This window comes from Podarcis raffonei, chromosome 6, assembly GCF_027172205.1.
Source record: "Podarcis raffonei isolate rPodRaf1 chromosome 6, rPodRaf1.pri, whole genome shotgun sequence".
NCBI lineage: Eukaryota > Metazoa > Chordata > Lepidosauria > Squamata > Lacertidae > Podarcis > Podarcis raffonei.
Genome location: NC_070607.1, coordinates 11,066,313 through 11,088,578, shown reverse-complemented (window position 1 = coordinate 11,088,578; position 22,266 = coordinate 11,066,313). Strand labels below are relative to the sequence as shown.

Here is a 22,266-nt window from a genome sequence, read left to right as displayed (position 1 = left end):
CAGGGATTGTATGCATCGCTCGCTTTGCTAGCATGGAGTTTTCGGTCATAACTGAGAATTCTTAAAAAGTTGGCTCATCCCGTTGCAGGCAGAGTGATCAGAGAAACACATATGCTGAATGCCTGCACTATTGATTCAAACTATTGTTTGAATCCGTGCAACAGGGTGAGCTCCTGTTGCTGTGTCCCAGTTCCTGCCAACCTAGCAGTTCGAAAGCATGCCAGTGCAAGTAGATAAGTAGGTACCGCTGCGGCGGGAAGGTAAACAGTATTTCCGTGCACTCTGGTTTCCGTCCTGGTGTTCCTTTGCGCCAGAAGTGGTTTAGTCCTGCTGGCCACATGACCCGGAAAGCTGTCTGTGGACAAACGCTGGCTCCCTTGGCCTGAAAGAGAGATGAGCGCAGCAACCCCATAGTCGCCTTTGACTGAGACCCCGTGCAGGGGTACTTTACCTTTTACCCCTTTTTTTCCCACCTGCCACAAAACTGCTCTCAGTGCCTCCTCCTGTCAGTCTGTGTTCACCTGACATTATCCAAAATCCTTATGTATCCTGTAGTTTGTTATAAGATACTACTGTCTGATGCAGTTGTTTCTCAAACCAGCTTCACACAGATTGAAGTCTTTAGCCATTCCTAAATTGTCTCAAGCTAAGGTACAAACCTTTACACAGAGTAAAGGCATCTGTTGGCCCTGTCAACACTCCCTGGTGTGTACGCAAACAGAAATAAATCGAAGCTGTTTGCTGATGCAAACAACTAGATAGAAAAGACCTGTGAAATGCATGATGGGTTGTAATTTCACTGCACTCTCTTACTGTGGTAATGTGAGCATACCCGAAGTCTGACATTCATTTTTATTCACTTGGATTTTACCTTGCGCAAACATGGATCAAAGTCTTACTTTTCTGCTTGCAAATTGCTCGACAGGTTTCTGCTATTTGCTCAACTGTAACATAATCCTGCGGTTTATGGCAGTCACAGAATCGGGAACAATTGATTTGGCTGGGTTGTCCTTAATTGCATTTTAAGATTTTGGGCTTGATGCTTTTGTGCTAAATAACAAACCGCCTGAGGAGAAAAACCTTGTGGATTTCATTGCCTTCCAGTGACTTGGCTCTAAATGTTAAGTTGTGGGTGAACATATCAGACGACACAGCGATTCTTCAAACAGCTCTTGTTTATTCACAGGCCAGAACAGAACTGAACTGAAGGGTTCAGTCAGCCTGCTTATATAGAGCTCCAGTACAACGTAACTGTAGCAATTCTCTAAAACTATCCAATCACGGAATGTCACTTTTGATCCCTTATTTGCATAACTATCTACAGTATCCCCCTGCTGGCCCAGGGTGAGAACTTCAGTACATAACACTAAAGGCTTGGAATGTCACGAGCCTCTTCGCGTAAAACTAAAATGGAACTAAGACAAAGGAAGATCAGCAGTTGCTGGTCTTACTGCTGATCAGAAAAAGGGAATTAACAGACATCACCTTAGCTTGCACGCCTTCTGTTTGGTTACCTCTGATTCTGCTTCCTGAGGCCTGCTTTATCTTTCACCTCACAAACATAACCTGCACCTGGCTGGCTTTATAAATCTGGGGGTATGGGATGAATTCCAAGATGGTGCCGGACTCGCGCATTGTCTATCTCGGGGGGGGGCAGCAGGGGGAAGTCCAAAATTCACCACCTTTGAATTGCATTCAGATTTTACTGTCTGAGGCTCAAAAAACTACACGTGACACAGAATATATTTTTTGCACTTCCGTTTCTTTAATAAAAGATTTACATGTTGCTTTTTACTTAAAACATGCCAAGCTGTATGATTCCGTGATTTAAAAGAGAACATAATGAAATTACGTCAAATTGCCAATTTTTTTTGCAACGAAACAACAAGATAGGGCAGGGGTCAGTAAATTTTTTCAGCAGGGGGCCGGTCCACTGTCCCTCAGACCTTGTGGGGGGCCTGACTATATTTTGAAGGAAAAAAATGAATGAATTCCTATGCCCCACAAATAACCCAGAGATGCATTTTAAATAAAAGCACACCTTCTATTCATGTACCATGCTCTCACCAACTGAGCTATCCAGGCTGCATGTGGAAAACATGCTGATTACCAGACCGTCCGCGGGCCAGATTTAGAAGGTGATTGGGCCGGATCTGGCCCCCGGGCCTTAGGTTGCCTACCCATGAGATAGGGTGTTTGAAAATGCTGCATAGTGACTAAGTGAGAGACAGTTCACCCATCAAATGGATACTTATCTGCAAATGAGCCATCACAGATGAGTCATCACCACAGAGGTGAAGACACGAGGAATCAAAAAAAAGGCAGAGAGAACTTTGCTATCACCTCATTTGTCATGTTTCTCAGTGGAGGCAGTGCACACATTCAGCTATGAGTGTCAGGACAAAAAATAAAATAAAAATCAAGTGTACTTCTGTAATATGCAAATGTGGGCAGCGTTCTAAACTCCTATTGTTCTAGGTGCGTTTTGCGACAGGGAATTTCATGAATGTGAGCAGTTCCTGAGCTCTAGGTGCAATACTAGGCGCAAATACTCATTTTCAGCTTTGTGTTCTTATAAAAAAAAGTGCGCCTAGGCCCTCAGTTGCGGCGCCCATAACCCAGGTTTAAGGAGCAATTTAGCTCCTAGCTTTCAAATCCCAGTTTCTAACACTGATTATGGGGTCACGTCATATTGTTGGATATATCAAGACCAAACCCCAGTAGTAGCTCATATTATTGGGATCTTAATTTCTCAGTCTTTCTTAATATTCTCTCAGTAGCTCAGTATTTTAAATTGGTGCTGTACTATCCCAACCTCAATGCACACATTAATTCTCTCTCTCTGCTGAACCAAAACAGGCCAGATGTCAATTAACAGAACATATGAAGAAAATAGGAACTTAATGAAAAATATTTTTATTAGCGCATTACCGTCGTGTTTAGGCCGGAAAAATAGCATTTACCATTCCGCTAAGAATAGTGCTTTTAGTTTAGCTGTGCTCAGCTTCCACATCTCACAAAATAAATTCGTTTCTTTTTCCTTCTTTGCTAGCTAACATATCAAACTAATAACTTTGCTTCCAAAAAGTGAGTCATTGTGCCTCAGCCCTGTGGAATGAATCAAGATGTAATTGTGCTGTGCTACAGAGCAGGCAAATCTACCTCATAAATTTTGGTATAAGTCTAGTTTTCGGATCTCAGTAATGAAACGTCCAAAGATTACATAATTATTTTGTAGGGCTTCTCTTAGGAATCACTCTTCTTTATAAACATGGATCCCCAGCCCCCTGCTGCCGCCATCTGCTGAAGAGTTAGAAAAAGCAAGTTTGGACAGATCTATATTTAAGTTCAGTGGTGATAGAATGAATGCTCAGTTGGTCAGGATTATGTCAAATAATGCTGTATTGCCAAATATTTATCGCATGCAGTGTTGCTTTGACTGCTTTTTTCCAGTATTTGAAAAGTCTTTAGTAGTGTAGTAATGGGTGTTTTGAATGTCTTTATTCATTCTGATTACTCTGAGAGACATCATCTAGTGAAGGCGACTGATGTGTAAATTGTTCTTGCCCTAGACATTTTGTGCAGTGTTGCTATGTGTCCCATAATGTTTCAGGCCAAACACTTCCATCAGTTTCCTTCGTGGCCTTTAAGAGGGAAAATAGCCTTTGGGTAAATTGATGACCCCATGTTCCTAGCATCTGCCCTGAAAAATGACTAATAGCCCCAAACTGCGGTCAAACCTGTTTTGCTGTCAAAGAAGCATAGTGAATTGAACTATTCAGCTACTTAAGGAAATGATATGCACTATGTAGGTTAATCCATTTTAGAAGGATCTGCCCTCTTGTTGAGCTGAGATCCTGTGATTCCGGCTTAAATTAATATTATTTATTTGCTTGTTTATATTTTAAAGAAAACCTTCCCATCCCACAGGTCCTGAAGGCCGCTCAATCAGAAAGTAAAACTACAGTATAATACAGCAGAAACCGCAGTATAACAGAGCAAGAGCTAAAAATCAAAGTAAGCTAAAAACAAAAACAAAACACAATTCATAGCAGCAGGTGTTAAAACAAACAACCCAAAACTCACACCAAAAGCTTGGCAAAAAAGGAGTGGTTTTAGCAGAAAACACACACACACACACACACACAGAGTTACCAGACCTGATTCACCTGCTACATCTAACTTGCGCATGAGATTTTGGGACCAGATTTGTTCACACCTTGGAGAAGCAAGAACCGCTGAGCCCCAGTTGGGGCTCAAAGAAATTAGTTCATAATTATGAGACCAAAACGTCATTAAAAATAAAATGGTCATGTCATAATTGCAGAAGAGTAAAATTGATGGCTGTTTTTTTTTTAAAAAAAGATCCATTTACCGTCTCCATCTAATTGTCAAGAAATTCGACTCAGTATTGATCCAGAACAGATTCCAACGTATAGTTAGCAGAGTAAAAACTTTAAAAAGTTGCGGGATTCCCTCCCTCACCCCAAAAAAATAATAGACCAGAGGCAATTGTATTTCATCCAGCAGAGCTTTACGGCTACTGAAGGCAAATGAGCATCGTGGTCACATTCTGGATTGGCCCTGTCCATAAGAAACCCAGTTGCAGCAGACTTAACTTAAACTTACAATAACTTAAAGGTAAAGGTACTGGATTTGAACAAGAGCCAAGAGGATATGAAAGATTGGATTGCTTTGAATGAACTCAGACAGAGGGAGGCTAACCTTAGGATGAGAGGTATACCTGAAGTTCAGGGAGAAAACATAAAAGAGAAATTAATAACAGAATTAGCCCTTTGGTTGGAAACATCACCAGAAGAGGTAGAAAGGGCAGTGCAATCGGCTTTCAGACTAAAAACTAAGCCTCCAGGGAACAAAAAATTTGTAGGAGACTGCCTGATAATATTCAAAGACAGGGAAATAAGAAACAGAATTCTCTCTAAAAACAGAGAGAAAAGGTTAAACATTGAAGGAAACAACATAATAATTTTTAAAGACATTCCTGTCAGGCTTTTAAAACGTAGAGATTCCTACAAAGAATTGGTACAGATACTTAAAAGAAATAACATTGTGTTCAAATGGGAGTTTCCTGAAGGCATTTCCTTTACATATAGGAGCAAGAGACAAAAATTGACAAATCCAGGAGAAACAGATAAATTCTTAAGGAAATACAAAGAACTTAAACCACAAAAGGAAAAGGGTAAAGACGGGGGAATAGGATCGGAAGGAGTTCTGGAGGGGGAGACGGGAAGTTCGGGGGGGGAGGAGGGAGAGGGGGGAGGGACGGGGGAGGAAGCGTAAGAGGAAGGTCAAAAGGAAATTATAGCTGTTCACTTTTCTTTTTTCTCCCTACAAATTAAATCACAATGGTGTTAAAGGTATACAGTTGGAATGTTAATGGGATGAATGACAGGGGAAAGAGGAATCGAATTGAACATATCTTGAAGAAGGAAAGTCTGGATGTTATCTGTCTCCAAGAGACACATATTGCGAGAAAGCACAAAAGGATTCTGATTAATCAAAGATTGGGGAACGAGTTTGTATCCTCAGACCAGAAGAAAAAAAGGGGGGTGGTGATTTATATAAAAAAACAAATTGAAGCGAAACAGTTATTTAAAGACGAGGAAGGAAGGATAATAGCAGTAAAAATAAATTGGCAGGGAGAAAAGATAATAATAGTGGGAATATATGCTCCCAATGATAACAAGTCAGAGTTCTATGGGAGATTGGAAGAAAAGTTGTATGACTATGCCGATGAGAAAATTATACTATTGGGAGACATGAACGGAGTGACGTCGTTAGAAATGGACAGATTGAGGGACACAAAGGGTAGAGAAGGGAAGTTACCTAGAGCGTTTTTTTCCCTTATCCAAAATTGCAATTTGGTAGACATTTGGAGATTCAATCATCCCATGGAAAAACAATATACCTACCACTCGGAACCCAATGATTCATCATCAAGATTGGATCAGATGTGGATTTCGAAAGAGATAACTACTAGAGCGGTACGGGTGGAGATTCAGGTTAGAACAATTTCAGACCACAATCCATTAATTATGGAACTAAGAGGGCAGGAAAGCAGATCAAATAGATGGAAACTTAAAGATTACTTATTGGACGACCAAGAGGTAGTAGAAAAAGCCCAAACCAGATTAAAAGAATATTTTGAGGACAATTTAGACAACAACACAAAATTGAAGGTGGTGTGGGACGCGGGTAAGGCGGTGATGCGGGGTTTTTTTATCCAGCAGAGCGCAATCAAGAATAAAAAGAGAGAAAAAGGGAAAAAAGAAATTATACAACAACTAGCAGAGAATGAGCAGAAATTAACTCAAAACCCAAAAAATAAGAAAATAAAAGAGAACATAAAAATTTTACAATCACAATACACAATGCTGGTAAATAGAGAGATAGAATGGAAAATCAAAAGACTGAGACAGAGGAGTTTCGAACATGCCAACAAAACGGGAAAGCTACTATCCTGGCAACTGAAAAAAAGGAAGGAACAGAATACGATAAACAGGATAGTGGTGGAAGGAGAAGAGATAAACAAACCTAAGGAAATAAGGAGAGCTTTTTTGGATTTCTATGGAGAGCTCTTTAGAAATACTGGAAAGAATAGGACCAGAAAAATAGAGAGATATTTAACGATTAAGAACATCAATAAGATCCCCCCAGCAGATAAAGAGAAATTAAATGCCCCAATTGAGATAGAGGAAATCAAAGCAATAATAACAGATTTAAAAAACGGGAAAGCCCCAGGCCCAGATGGGTTTAGTAGTAGATATTATAAAGAAATGGCACCGGTTCTACTGACTCCACTACAAGAAGTAATGAACAACATTCTTAATGAAAGAGAAATACCGGAGACGTGGAAGGAGGCGCTGATTACATTAATCCCAAAACAAGATTCAGATTTAGAACAAATTAAAAATTACAGACCTATTTCCCTATTAAATATAGATTATAAGATCTTCGCGGGAGTCCTTGCAAGAAGATACAAGGCCATCTTAGTAAAAAATATCCACAGAGACCAAGCCGGCTTTCTGCCGGGTAGGCAAATGAAAGATAATATAAGAAACATTATTAATATAATAGAATATTTAACAGAAAGATGCGACAAACAAGGCATATTGTTATTCGTGGACGCTGAGAAGGCGTTTGACAACGTAAACTGGGAATTTTTGCTGAGACAACTGGAACACATGGAAGTAGGTACTGAATTTTACAACGGGATAAAAGCAATCTACACGGAACAAAGGGCAAAACTGTTGATAAACAATGTGGAGACAGAAGAAATAACAGTAACTAAAGGAACAAGACAGGGATGCCCACTGTCCCCACTGTTATTTATAACGATATTAGAAGTACTACTAAACTCCATCAGAGATAATAAAGGAATAAAAGGAATCAGGGTCGGCCATCACAAACACAAAACTAAAGTCTTCGCAGACGATCTGGTTGTAACAATGGAAGACCCACTGGATTCAATAAAAGAGGTACTTAGAGAATTTGACCAATTTGGGGAAGTAGCGGGCTTCAAATTAAACAAAAGGAAAACAAAAATAATAGCTAAGAATATGCAATTAGACAAATTGGAGGAATTACAAAGAGAAGCAGAAATAGAAGTGACAAAAAAGCTGAAATATTTAGGGGTATGGATAACACCAAAAAATATAGACTTATTTAAAAACAACTATGAAACTGTATGGAAAGGGGTCAAGAAGGATATAGAAACGTGGGGTCGGCTCAAATTGCTATTCTGGGGAAGAATAGCTACAATTAAAATGTCGGTACTGCCAAGAATCCTATTTCTTTTTCAAAATATCCCGATCATTAAAGATATAAAGATATTTAAAACCTGGCACAAAGAAATTTCTAGATACATCTGGCAGGGGAGGAAGCCGAGAGTAAAATTTAAATTATTAACGGATATAAAAGAGAGGGGAGGCTTCGCTCTCCCAGACCTAAAATTATATTACGAGGCATCCTGCTTATGCTGGGTCAAAACATGGATAAAACTGGAAGATACGGAAGTGTTAGACCTAGAGGGCCACGACAATAGATCAGGGTGGCATGCCTATCTGTGGCATGGGAGGAAGAAAGGACATAAGGGATTCGGGAATCATATATTTAGAGGTCCCCTGATAGAGGTTTGGGAAAGATATAAGGATGTGTTAGAACCCAAAACACCCCAATGGCTGTCTCCATTAGAGGTTATGTCGGTTAAAAAGACCAACATGAGAGCCAATTGGGCAACTTACGAACAACTCCTAATGAAGGCGGAAGGAAAGTGGAAAATGAGGCCGTTTGAGCAGGTCAAATCCCAAGTATATGACTGGCTACATTATCATCAGATAAACGATATGTTTAAGAAAGACGTTAAAGGCAAAGGATATGCTGACAAAAAGTCCAGATTCCAATCTGAGATTTTGGAGAATAACATAAAAACTCTATCCAAAATGTATAAACAACTATTAGATTGGAATTTAGGTGACGAGGAGGTTAAGGCGGTAATGACACACTGGGCTAAAGATTTTGGCCGTAACATTTATTTTGAAGAGTGGGAAAAACTTTGGAAACATCACCTCAATTTCACGGCCTGTGTGTCACTAAAAGAGAACTTAATGAAAATGTTCTACCGCTGGTATCTGACCCCGGTAAAATTAGCCAGAATGTACGGATCTTGCAACAAATGTTGGAAGTGCAAAGAAAGGGAAGGGACTTTCTACCACATGTGGTGGGAATGCCAAAAGGTCAAAGAGTTCTGGGAAAGCATACACAATGAAATAAAGAAAATGTTAAGATATACTTTTGCTAAAAGACCAGAGGCGTTCTTACTAGGTTTGGTAGGAAAGGAGATAAAAAAGAAGGACTGCAAACTGTTCCAATATGCTATAACGGCAGCAAGGGTGTTGATAGCCAAAAACTGGAAACAAGAGAGTTTGCCGACTATAGAGGAATGGAGAGCCAAACTACTAGATTATGTGGAGATGGACAGGATGTCAGGAAAAGTTAGATATAAAAAAGATCAGAGGTTTGTCAAAGATTGGGAAAGTTTTACGGAATATCTGAAAAGCTTAACTGATGAACAGATAACACTAGTGGGTTTCAAAGGTGCTCTGTAGAAGCAAAGGGTAATGCCTATGGAAAAAGGAAGAATGAGAGTGACTTATGGCACTACATACAAAGGAATGCGGATTTATTTATTTTTTTGTTATTATGGACGATTCGTGGAATGGCAGAAGGAAGTCCTTTTTATTTTCTCTGTAAAAAACAAGAGTATTGATATAATTTGATTTGTATTTTGATTTTTACAAATTAATAAAAATTATGCACGGAAAAAAAAAAAATAAAGGTAAAGGTAGAGGTACCCCTGCCCGTACGGGCCAGTCTTGACAGACTCTGGGGTTGTGCGCCCATCTCACTCAAGAGGCCGGGGGCCAGCGCTGTCCGGAGACACTTCCGGGTCACGTGGCCAGCATGACAAAGCTGCATCTGGCGAGCCAGCGCAGCACATGGAACGCCGTTTACCTTCCCGCTAGTAAGCGGTCCCTATTTATCTACTTGCACCCGGGGGTGCTTTCGAACTGCTAGGTTGGCAGGCGCTGGGACTGAGCAACGGGAGCGCATCCCGCTGCGGGGATTTGAACCGCCGACCTTTCGATCGGCAAGCCCTAGGCGCTGAGGCTTTTACCCATAGCTCCACCCGCGTCCCTACAATAACTTATAATAGGACTAAAACCTAACGCTATATACAGAACACCACACCAGATGAGAGACAGAAAGAGAGCGAAACCCAGGCTCCTTCTGGCTTTACTTTTATAGTCAGCATGACAAAAAGAGATAAGAGAACCAGTTTAAGCCATCTGTACTCAGCTTCTCGGAAGGAATCACCCAAACATCATGAACCTTCTGCTTGTTTCTTTCACATAGAGAAGCTTGCAGAACCCTCTTGAATTAATTAGAATAGGAAAGATCTCTCTACACATCAGATCAATGCTTTCTGTACTAAGAAATGCAAACTGACACTAATAGTCATTTCCTGGTCTTAAAGCAAGTCACTTCCCTCTGATTCTCACTGGTTTGCCTTCAGTAGAATGGATGCTGACCCGGCGAATGTCATCTTTGAGGTATAATTCGGTGTTTTGGGTTTGGATGTCACCTCTGCCTTGTGCTCAGTTTGTGTAATTGGAGTTCTTGCTATTAAATATACCAATAAAAAAGCACACCAAGAACTCAGGCCAATGTAAGTTTCAATAGTGGGAGTGGTCCCTGCTCACAAATCAATAGTAACAAAAACTAATCCATTCAAAAGTATGTATTCTGACAAGGATTACAAACTCAAATAGAGGTTACAAACTCTAATAGAGATTACAAACTCAAACTCATAAAGATATGTATAACACAATGATTCGTTACGGAATTAGGAATAAGAGTTTATGAGTAGAGGTAAGTTTATCTTAATCCATAGTCGGATTCGGCGTGGAAGTCTTAGTTTCAATCATTGAACAGAAGTCAGAAGCAAAATTCGATGTGAAGGTCTTAGTTTCAAACATAGAGCAGAAGTCAGAAGTCAATTATAGATTAGAAACCAGGACAGGGCCCTGTTTCGATGTATACACCTTCATCATCCAATTTTTAAAGGGTTGTGTAAGTTTGAAGACTTTCGGATAAATATATCCAGCTATTTTCTACGTGTGGGTAGAAAAGCGTGACTTCCACGCTGAGTTTGTAATCCTTGTCAGAATACATACTTTTGAATGGATTAGTTTTTGTTACTATTGACTACAGTGGTACCTCGCAAGACGAATGCCTCGCAAGACGGAAAACTCGCAAGAAGAAAGAGTTTTCCGTTTTTCGAGGTGCTTCGCCAGACGAATTTCCCTATGGGCTTCCTTCGCAAGACGAAAGCCCATAGGGAAATCTCCGGGGACAGCGGGGAAGTGCAGCGCCTCTTCCCCACTGTCCTTGGACCTCCTCCGAAGGCTGGCGGTGGGGCGGAGAGCCCTTCTCCCCATGCCAGCCTTCGGATGGCTGTTCTGAAGGCTGGCGGTGGACCGCCAGCCTTCAGAACAGGTCCGGGGACAGAGGAGAAGCGCAACGCGCCTTCCCCTCTGTTCCCGGACCTGTCCTGAAGACTTGCGGTGGGAGGAGGGTTTTCCTTCCCACCGCCAACATTCAGAATGCTGTTCTGAATGTTGGCGGTGGGGAGGAAAGCCCTTCTCCTCACCGCAAGCCCCGCAAGCTCCGGGAACAGAGGAGAAGCGCAGCGCGCCTTCCCCTCTGTTCCCGGACCTGTCCTGAAGGCTTGCGGTGGGGAGAAAAGCCCTTCTCCGCACCGCCAGCCCGGCAAGCGGTTTCCATAGGAACGCATTAATTGATTTTCAATGCATTCCTATGGGAAACCGTGCTTCGCAAGACAAAAAACTCGCAAGAAGAAAAAACTCGCGGAACGAATTAATTTCGTCTTGCGAGCTACCACTGTATTGATTTGTGAGTAGCGACCACTCCCACTATTGAAACTTACATTGGCCTGAGTTATTGGTGTGCTTCTCAGTTTCTGTAATTGGGCAGGTTACCGTATTCTTCGCTCTATAGGACACACCCGACCATAGGATGCACCTTGTTTTAGAGGCGGAGAACAAGAAAAAAAAATTCCCCTCTCTGCTCAGCACCCCTTCCAGTTCTCCTCCCACTTTGCTGAAGGGGCGCTGCGCAGCTCTCTCTCTCTGCTGAAGCCAGGAGAGTCTTCCACTCCCGGCTTCAGCAAAAGGAACCTGAAGCCTTCGGAGCGCAGCGCGAGTTCTCGCTGTGCTCCGGAGGCTTCAGGCGGCTATCCCTGAAGCCTGGAAACCAAGAGGGGTCGGCTTCAGCGAAAGCAACACAAAGCCTCCGGAGCGCGGATTGAGCGCTCCCTCTGCGCTTCGGAGGCTTCATGTTGCTATCGCTGAAGCCAAGAGCCTGCATTCGCTCCATAGGACGCGCACACATTTCCCCTTAATTTTTGGAGGGGAAAAAGTGCGTCCTATAGAGCGAAAAATACGGTACCTGTCTCCATCTAGTCCACCCTTTCTGACGGTGGCCAGCCAAACGTGTCTGGGGAGCCTATAAGGTGGGACTGAGGGTGGCAGTCTCCCCCTGTTGCTTGTCTCTAGCATCTGGTATACTGCCTCCGAACATGGAAGCTCCATTTCATAGAATCATAGAATCATAGAGTTGGAAGAGACCACAAGGGCCATCGAGTCCAACCCCCTGCCAAGCAGGAAACACCATCAGAGCACTCCTGACATATGGTTGTCAAGCCTCTGCTTAAAGACCTCCAAAGAAGGAGACTCCACCACACTCCTTGGCAGCAAATTCCACTGTCAAACAGCTCTTACTGTCAGGAAGTTCTTCCTAATGTTTAGGTGGAATCTTCTTTCTTGTAGTTTGGATCCATTGCTCCGTGTCCACTTCTCTGGAGCAGCAGAAAACAACCTTTCTCCCTCCTCTATGTGACATCCTTTTATATATTTGAACATGGCTATCATATCACCCCTTAACCTCCAGTTCTCCAGGCTAAACATGCCCAGCTCCCTTAGCCGTTCCTCATAAGGCATGGTTTCCAGACCTTTGACCATTTTGGTTGCCCTCCTCTGGACACGTTCCAGTTTGTCAGTGTCCTTCTTGAACCGTGGTGCCTAGAACTGGACACAGTACTCCAGGTGAGGTCTGACCAGAGCAGAATACAGTGGCACTATTACTTCCCTTGATCTAGATGCTATACTCCTATTTAGCCATCATGATTGATGGGAGGGGCGTTCAGTGAAGCCACAGTCATGCGTGATTCAAAAAAGGGTTTAGCGGGGGGGGGACATGTAGCCCCCTCATTTTTTGAAGGAGCCAGCTGCCACTGACTCCCTTGCAGCTTTTACAAGATACGCCCTTCCCTCCCACAGTCAAAGAATACAAACTGTCGAGGGAGGTAAGGACTAATTCTATCATTACATCTGAAAGTTCGTGGACATGAGAGAAGCCCTATCATCGCTAGCTGGGGTGGAGACCTCTTTGTTTACATCCAAATGCCAGCCTTCTTGTTGGTCTTGTTGTCCTTGCCCTGGATAGGGATGAGCACAGCTCTTAAATATGAAAACACATGACTCAGAGTCCCCACCACCAGGGCAATAATTACAGCTTTTGTGTCTTCCTCTGCCCAAAACCTTGCACTGGCTGGGAACTTCCAAGCCGCTGGTCCCTCTGGTGGCAAAAATGGTTTTTACAAGTTCTCTTGCCTGAAGAAAAGAGGATGTTTTAACAACCTCACACTCGGGGCTGCACCTAGTGATTGCTGCGCTAGCACAATATCGTCTCACTTAAAAATGGGGTTTGCTTGGTGGTTGAGCTGAAGTCATAGTTCTGCAAGTGTGAAGTTGCCTTAAGCTGCTTTCCTTCTCTTCTCTGTCTTTAATTTAATTTACCGTATTTTTTGCTCTATAAGACTCACTTTTCCCCTCCTAAAAAGTAAGGGGAAATGTGTGTGCGTCTTATGGAGTGCATGCAGGCTGCGCAGCTATCCCAGAAGCCAGAACAGCAAGAGGGATTGCTGCTTTCACTGCGCAGAGATCCCTCTTGCTGTTCTGGCTTCTGAGATTCAGAATATTTTTTTTCTTGTTTTCCTCCTCCAAAAACTAGGTGCGTCTTATAGAGCGAAAAATACGGTAACTTAATTTAATTAAAATTATTATTATTAAAATGTGTGTACTTCCCTCCATCTGAAGATCATAGAGCAGTTCACAACATAAATATACAAAAGGAGAACACAAAATACATAACACAATAACAGAAACAAACTTATAACCTGGAACACAAACTTTTAAGTTGTCTTTGGACCAACTGGAAAGCAGGTGGGACTGTCCTTTGTTATTGCATGATTTCTCTGTGATGGGACAATAAGATACCTAATAATGAGCGTTCCAAACGGGAGGGGGCAAAATCAAGTTATTGCCACTTGCATTAAATATCAGGAAAGAGAACTGTTGCTGACAGAACAGTACTCCCCTGCGTATTTCCTCATGAAGAAGATTAATAAGAAGCTCAGCCCTGTGAGTGAATTTAAAAGTCAATTTTTACTGAGGTTTCTGATGGTCACAATGCATCAATGTTCCCATGAGGTGAAGTAGGAGTACAAATACAGTGGTACCTCAGGTTACATACGCTTCAGGTTACAGATGCTTCAGGTTACAGACTCCGCTAACCTAGAAATAGTGCTTCAGGTTAAGAACTTTGCTTCAGGATGAGAACAGAAATCGTGCTCCGGCGGCGCGGCGGCAGCAGGAGGCCCCATTAGCTAAAGTGGTGCTTCAGGTTAAGAACAGTTTCAGGTTAAGAACAGACCTCCAGAACGAATTAAGTACTTAACCTGAGGTACCACTGTACAACTCTTTTTTTCCTAATGAAAATTCTCAGCATCTGAAATGTACCTTTGCCTCTGCGCCCTAAATTCCAGTTTCTCTATATAAGGACACATTTATTAAAGTGTTGTACAAAATGGTAGCCATTTCTAACTGCTGGCTTAGAAATCTTTGTGAACTATATGGTTTAATGTGTTGCTGAGTTTTCCCGAAATCCACAGAATCTTGAATATGTTTAGGTAAGGTAAAGGTAAAGGTACCCCTGCCCGTATGGGCCAGTCTGGCCAGACTCTAGGGTTGTGCGCCCATCTCACTCAAGAGGCCGGGGGCCAGCGCTGTCCGGAGACACTTCCGGGTCACGTGGCCAGCGTGACAAAGCTGCTCTGGCGAGCCAGAGCCGCACACGGAACGCCGTTTACCTTCCCGCCAGTAAGCGGTCCCTATTTATCTACTTGCACCCGGGGGTGCTTTCGAACTGCTAGGTTGGCAGGCGCTGGGACCGAGCAACGGGAGCGCATCCCGCCGCGGGGATTCGAACCGCCGACCTTTCGATCGGCAATATTCTAGGGATGTTGGTTTCATTAATTATTATTGTTCTTCATTCTATGATTGACTTTGTCTTATAGAAGATATTGGGGAAACGTACAGTACTTTTCTCTGTATAACACGCCCCCATGTACAAGATGCCCCCTATTTTGGGGGACTGAAATTTCAGAAAATGGGGGGAGATGGCAAGTTGTTGAGCTTTTTTGGGGGAGGATTTCCCCCAAATATTAGCATTTGCTAATCCAATTCCTATTCTTTGTTTCTTTCAGATTATTTCAAGCAGGTCTCATTTGAAGCCCAAGCCTTTTTGGAAGCTGTCCAGTTTTTCCGTCAGGAGAAAGGCCACTACGGGTCTTCAGAAATGATAACTGGCAACGAAATTCAGGTACTAGCCAGGATACTTGTGGTAACAATAAAGGAAGAACTGTACAGAAAATTTGGATCAAGGAAAAAAACAACAACAACCCAAATTGGGTCAAATGCCATGGCTGTTGAGCCATGCACCAAATATTGCTTTCCAATAATAATAATAATAATAATAATAATAATAATAATTTATTTATACCCCACCCATCTGGCTGAGTTTCCCCAGCCACTCTGGGCGGCTCCCAATCAAGTGTTAAAAACAATACAGCGTTACATATTAAAAACTTCCCTGAACAGGGCTGCCTTAAGATGCCTTCTGAATGTCAGGTAGTTTTTTATCGCTTTGACATCTGATGGGAGGGCGTTCCACAGGGCGGGTGCCACTACCGAGAAGGCCCTCTGTCTGGTTCCCTGTAGCCTCACTTCTCGCAATGAGGGAACCGCCAGAAGGCCCTCGGAGCTGGACCTCAGTGTCCGGGCAGAATGATGGGGGTGGAGACGCTCCTTCAGGTATACAGGACCGAGGCCGTTTAGGGCTTTAAAGGTCAGCACCAACATGGTGTGCCTTTCCACCCCAGGACAACAAATAATAAAAGACAAAGTAAAGTTTGTCAGTTTGCATTTCTTAGTACTGAAAGTATTGATCTGATTTATAGAGATCTTTCCTATTCTATTTAATTCAAGAATCTTCTCTGTGTGAAAGAAACAAGCAGAAAGTTCACAATGTTTGGGTTATTCCTTCAAGGTCATGCTGCCTGTAATAAGGCCAGAAAGAGCTTGGTTCCACATTTTCTTTCTATCTCTCTTCCTTCTGTGTGTAGTATTAAGTTTTAGTCTTCTTAAAAGTTATAAGTTTAAGTTAAGTCTGCTGCAACTGGATTTCTTATGCACAGTGCATGTCCTGAATATATTGGATTTGTGACCACAATGCTCATTTGTCTTCCAGCTCTGCTGGATGAAATATTAATAGCTTCTGGTCTATTTTTTTGGGAATCCTACAACATGTTTAAGTTTTTACTCTGCTAACTATACGTTGGACTTCTGCTCTGGATCAATATTGAGTAGAATTCCATTGCAAAGTTTATGTCCTGTAAATGCAGAGTGCTGAACATAAGTCAATAAATCCATTTAGATCTACAGTGGTACCATATGCTTCAGGTTACATACGCTTCAGGTTACAGACTCTGCTAACCCAGAAATAGTGCTTCAGGTTAAGAACTTTGCTTCAGGATGAGAACAGAAATCGTGCTCCGGCGGCGCGGCAGCAGCAGGAGGCCCCATTAGCTAAAGTGGTGCTTCAGGTTAAGAACACTTTCAGGTTAAGTACGGACCTCCAGAACGAATTAAGTACTTAACCCGAGGTACCACTGTACTATTATTATTAGTCACGAATAATTTCAGGCAACCTTTTCCCAACCTGGTGTCTTCCTGATATGTTTCATTACAACAGTCTGTTTTGGTCGGGGCTCATTGTAGCCCAGTAGATCTGGAGGGCGAGGGACGCGGGTGGCGCTGTGGGTAAAACCTCAGTGCCTAGGACTTGCCGATCGTATGGTTGGCGGTTCGAATCCCCGCAGCGGGGTGAGCTCCCGTCGTTCGGTCCCAGCTCCTGCCCACCTAGCAGTTCGAAAGCACCCCTAAGTGCAAGTAGATAAATAGGTACCGCTTTATAGCGGGAAGGTAACGGCATTTCCGTGTGCTGCGCTGGTGCTGGCTCGCCAGAGCAGCTTCATCACGCTGGCCACGTGACCCGGAAGTGTCTCCGGACAGCGCTGGCTCCTGGCCTCTTAAGCGAGATGAGCACGCAACCCCAGAGTCGGTCACGACTGGCCCATATGGGCAGGGGTACCTTTACCTTTACATCTGGAGGGCAACAGGTTCAAGAAGCCTGATTTCAGGGGAGCTGTTGACACCCCCCCCTGATTTTCTTCTTCAGCTTTTCTAGCAAATGATACCTGCTACAGGAATAGTTTTACCTCCAAGAATGGATCTGAGTTGTTGCATAGAATGACAAGTGGTCAACATGAGTTTTTAAAAGGACTTGAGGTGTATTTTGGGGGGAGGTATTTTTAGTTTTGTTCACAGGTGCTTCTTTATGGGTTCGTGAGAAAGGCAAAAGCAAAAAGATTTCGAAACCTCTAAGTACACACTTAAAAGCCTCGGGTGCCCTGTGGGTGACGCCCACTTCAGCCCCAGCCTCTCCTTTACAGGGACAGTTAGGCTGACCTGTGTTACCCAAAGGCTTATAGAGATAAGAATGTATGCGATTGACTTTAAATACTTGAACAGCACTGATTGTTACCCTTTATGATACCTGTATCCTTCATGATACCAGTATTAGAATGTAGGGATGATTACCCGGAGGGGGCAGGGCAGGTTTTAACCAGAAATGATTGATTGATTGATTGATTGATTCTATTTCTATGTCAGTTTTTATTCAAATAAATCCCAAAGCGGCTTACAAACAAAAGATAAAAATAACATCAGGAATGCAGCGTAAATCGTATAGAATACTTAATAAATCACCTGTAAAACAACCCCAAATCCCAAATAAAACAATTAACATCTATGTAACACTATTAACAAAACAACTAAAAAACAGGATAAACATCACAGTTACACCAAAAATCATATAACAGGATTCACAAAGTACGACAGCATTCATATCTATAAAACAGGGACGTCCAACTCCCAAAAGACTGCAGTCTACTCACAGAATAAAAAATTGCCCCTTTTTTCAGGTCAAAGTGGGAGAGGGGAAAAGTTGCTCACCAGAAGATCGCTAAGGAAACAAACTGCCGCTGAGGGATAACTCCGTCTTCCGTTCTAGCGATCATGTGCGAATGGAGGACGGGGCGAGGGGCCGGGGCGGATGCTCTTATGCCACCGCAAAGGAAAAGGAGCCCACGATCGACCAAAACCACCAGGGGATCTACCAGTCGATCGCGATCGACCTGTTGGACATCCCTGCTATAAAACAACATTAACAAAATAGCAACAAAACAAACAAAGCGCTGTTGAGTTTGTGCATGTGCTCTCCCCTCCACCATGACTCATAAACTTCCATTCTGTTCAATGCATCAAAATCCACCTGTACATAATGCTCCTGGCAGCAGTTCCCTTCTGAAGGATCCTTGCGATGGAGGTGGTCAGCACAAAGACTCTCCCCCCTCACATCCTTTCTGCTGCTAGGACACTTCCATTTCCGTAACAGGAAAATGGAATACCAGAACAAGACTAGGCTGCAAGTTGGAGGTTAGATGATACTCGGACGTGTGTTCAGCTATGATTAAAAAAAACATATGCAACAACAACAACAACAACAATAATTATTTATTTATACCCCACCCATCTGGCTGGGCTTCCCCAGCCACTCTGGGCGGCTTCCAAAAAATATTAAAATACATCAAACATTAAAAGCTTCCCTAAACAGAAATCTGCCTTCAGATTTCTTCTAAAAGTCTGGTAGTTTTTCTCTTTGACATCTGGTGGGAGGGCCTTCCACAGGGCAGGTGCCACTACCGAGAAGGCCCTCTGCCTGGTTCCCTGTAACTTGGCCTCTTGCAGTGAGGGAACCGCCAGAAGGCCCTCGGCACTGGACCTCAGTGTCCGGGCAGAACTGGGGTGGAGACGCTCCTTCAGGTATACTGGACCGAGGCGTGAATATAGTCATATTTATTAAAAGTTTAGCTTCTCATAGAGTTTAAAGGCCATGCTTCAGCCCCATATCCATACTTCTATGTTGTTGTTGTTGTTTAGTCGTTTAGTCGTGTCCGACTCTTTGTGACCCCATGGACCAGAGCACGCCAGGCACTTCTGTCTTCTACTGCCTCACGCAGTTTGGTCAAACTCATGCTGGTAGCTTTGAGAACACTATCCAACCATCTTGTCCTCTGTCGTTCCCTTCTCCTTGTGCCCTCCATCTTTCCCAACATCAGGGTCTTTTCCAGGGAGTCTTCTCTTCTCATGAGGTGGCCAAAGTATTGGAGCCTCAGCTTCAGGATCTGTCCTTCTAGTGAGCACTCAGGGCTGATTTCCTTCAGAATGGATAGGTTTGATCTTCTTGCAGTCCATGGGACTCTCAAGAGTCTCCTCCAGCACCATAATTCAAAAGCATCAATTCTTCGGCGATCAGCCTTCTTTATGATCCAGCTCTCACTTCCATGCATCAGTACTGGGACAACCATAGCTTTTACTATACAGACCTTTGTTGGCAAGGTGATGTCTCTACTTTTTAAGATGCTGTCTTGCTGCAGGTTAAATGATTCTACAAAGTGCTTCAACTCACCTCAAATGTGATAACATCTGCACATTTTGATGTACCAGAGGGGATTAAAGTATTATTTGAAACTTGCACAGCTCCGCATTCACCTGGCAAGCTTATAGCATCTCATTAGCTGATTTGGCAAGCTGTGGAAATTACTCACAGCCCATATCTCCCTTGAGCCCTGTTTTAACAGAGCTTAGATAGATTACATTATTATCTCCATAGTCATGAGTCACGCGGTTCGCTATTGCCCGCTCTTTTTGTGCAAAGTGTATTAAAAACAGAGTATTAAAACCATCATCATCATCGTAATGTACATGCAGGAATTGGCAAATGGATAGCTGATGGATAAAAGTAACAAAAAACTATTGTAATGTAAGGATAATTATTGGAAATGAAATGTGAATTAGAAATAATTGGGAAAACTGCAGCAACTAGAGGAAAATTATGGACACATTGACAACGGAGTGAGGGGAACCATTTTTGGAAAAATTGTATTAGTCTTAATTTGTGGTTGATTCGTTAAAATTTGGAAAATTGATAAAAAGTATTTGGCAAAATAATAATAATAATATTTTTTATTTCTGGGCCGCCCATCTGACTCTGAACAACAGTGTAGCGTTAGGAATACAGTGGTACCTCGGGTTAAGTACTTAATTCGTTCTGGAGGTCCGTTCTTAACCTGAAACTGTTCTTAACCTGAAGCACCACTTTAGCTAATGGGGCCTCCTGCTGCCGCCGCGCTGCCGGAGCACAATTTCTGTTCTCATCCTGAAGCAAAGTTATTAACCTGAGGTACTATTTCTGGGTTAGCGGAGTCTGTAACCTGAAGCGTATGTAACCCGAGGTACCACTGTATAGGTTGTCAGAACTTTATTATCCCATTTACAGTGCTCCCCTCTTTCTACCCCTCTTGCAAAGTTAAAAATGCTTTACTTGCAGATTCACAGGTCTGATACATGTGTTGTTCCATGCAACTGCAAGGAGAAGCACAGGCATAATACTCTTGGGCAGAAAGTATAGAATATAGTTCCAAACATGTGCATTAAGCTTGGAAGCTAGCTTACACTCATCCTTTGTTTTTTTTTATATATATATAAAATTTTTATTGGTTTTTCAACATATAATATAAAACAATACAAAAAACAAACACAAACAAACAAACATATAAACATGTATAATTTCATAAGTTTTTTCCATGTACCCAGTTTCAGCGACTTCCCCATGCCTCCCTTTTCTGCATCTCTATTTCAAATTTTTCCAGCAACCCCTGGTCTGAATTACTTATTAACTCCTTTCTTTAACCCTTTTTCTTTCTTCTTGTCCAATCATTTATCGCTGCAAATCTGCTTTGCTTAAACCATGACATTTTAACACTCCATAATCTTACAAGAGATTTTAAGATAAAGTTTAAATTTCTTCCAGTCTTCCTCCACCGTCTCTTTCCCTTGGTCACGGATTCTGCTCGTCATCTCTGCCAGTCCCATATAGTCGATCACCTTCGTCTGCCACTCTTCCAGTGTGGGTAGTTCTTGTGTCTTCCAATACTTTGCTAATAACACTCTTGCTGCTGTTGTAGCATACATAAAGAACATCCTATCTTTCTTTGACACCAATTGGCCCACCATGCCCAGGAGAAAAGCCTCTGGTTTTTTATGGAATGTACACTTAAGTACCTTCTTAATTTCATTATATATCGTTTCCCAGAAGACTTTAATCCTTGGGCACATCCACCAAAGGTGATAGAAAGTGCCTTCAGTTTCATTACATTTCCAGCATTTATTGTTGGGCAAATGATAAATTTTTGCAAGCTTGACTGGGGTCATGTACCACCTATAAATCATTTTCATAATATTCTCTCTTAAGGCATTACATGCAGTAAATTTTATACCGGTGGTCCATAACTGTTCCCAGTCAGCAAACATAATGTCATGACCAATGTCTTGTGCCCATTTAATCATAGCTGATTTAACCATTTCATCCTGTGTATTCCATTTCAGCAGCAAATTGTACATTCTAGACAGATTCTTCGTATTGGGTTCTAACAATTCTGTTTCTAACTTTGACTTTTCCACCTGGAAACCGGTTTTCCTGTCCTGTTTGAAAACTTCATTTATCTGGTAATAGTGAAGCCAATCTCTTACTTTAAACTTCAATTTCTCATAACTCTGTAGTTTCACATTTCCACCTTCTTGTTCTACAATTTCCCAATATTTTGGCCATTTAGATTCCATATTAAGTTTTTTAACTTCCTTAGCCTCCATTGGTGACAGCCACCTAGGGGTTTTATTTTCTAACAGATCCTTATAACGAATCCAAACATTGTATAATGCTTTCCTAACAATATGGTTTTTGAAGCTTTTATGGATTTTTACCTTGTCATACCATATATATGCATGCCAACCAAATCTATTATTGAACCCTTCTAAATCCAAAATGTCTGTGTTCTCAAGAAGTAGCCAGTCTTTCAGCCAGCAAAAAGCTGCTGCTTCATAGTAAAGTTTTAAGTCCGGCAGGGCAAACCCCCCTCTTTCTTTTGCATCAGTTAATATCTTAAATTTTATTCTGGGCTTTTTGCCCTGCCAGACAAATCTCGATATATCTTTCTGCCACTTCTTAAAACAGTCCATTCTGTCCACAATCTGTAATGTTTGAAACAAATACAACATTCTTGGCAAAACATTCATCTTAATA

The 22,266-nt window shown here is 42.3% G+C and overlaps 1 protein-coding gene across 1 annotated transcript in view; it reads left to right on the top strand.

Moving 5' to 3' along the window:
• NIBAN1 (niban apoptosis regulator 1) overlaps positions 1-22,266 on the top strand; it is a 109,257-nt gene that overhangs the window by 63,886 nt on the left and 23,105 nt on the right. Inside the window, exon 6 of the mRNA XM_053391393.1 lies at positions 15,209-15,324. Coding sequence (XP_053247368.1) covers positions 15,209-15,324 — 116 coding nt within the window. The remainder of the gene's footprint in view (positions 1-15,208; positions 15,325-22,266) is intronic.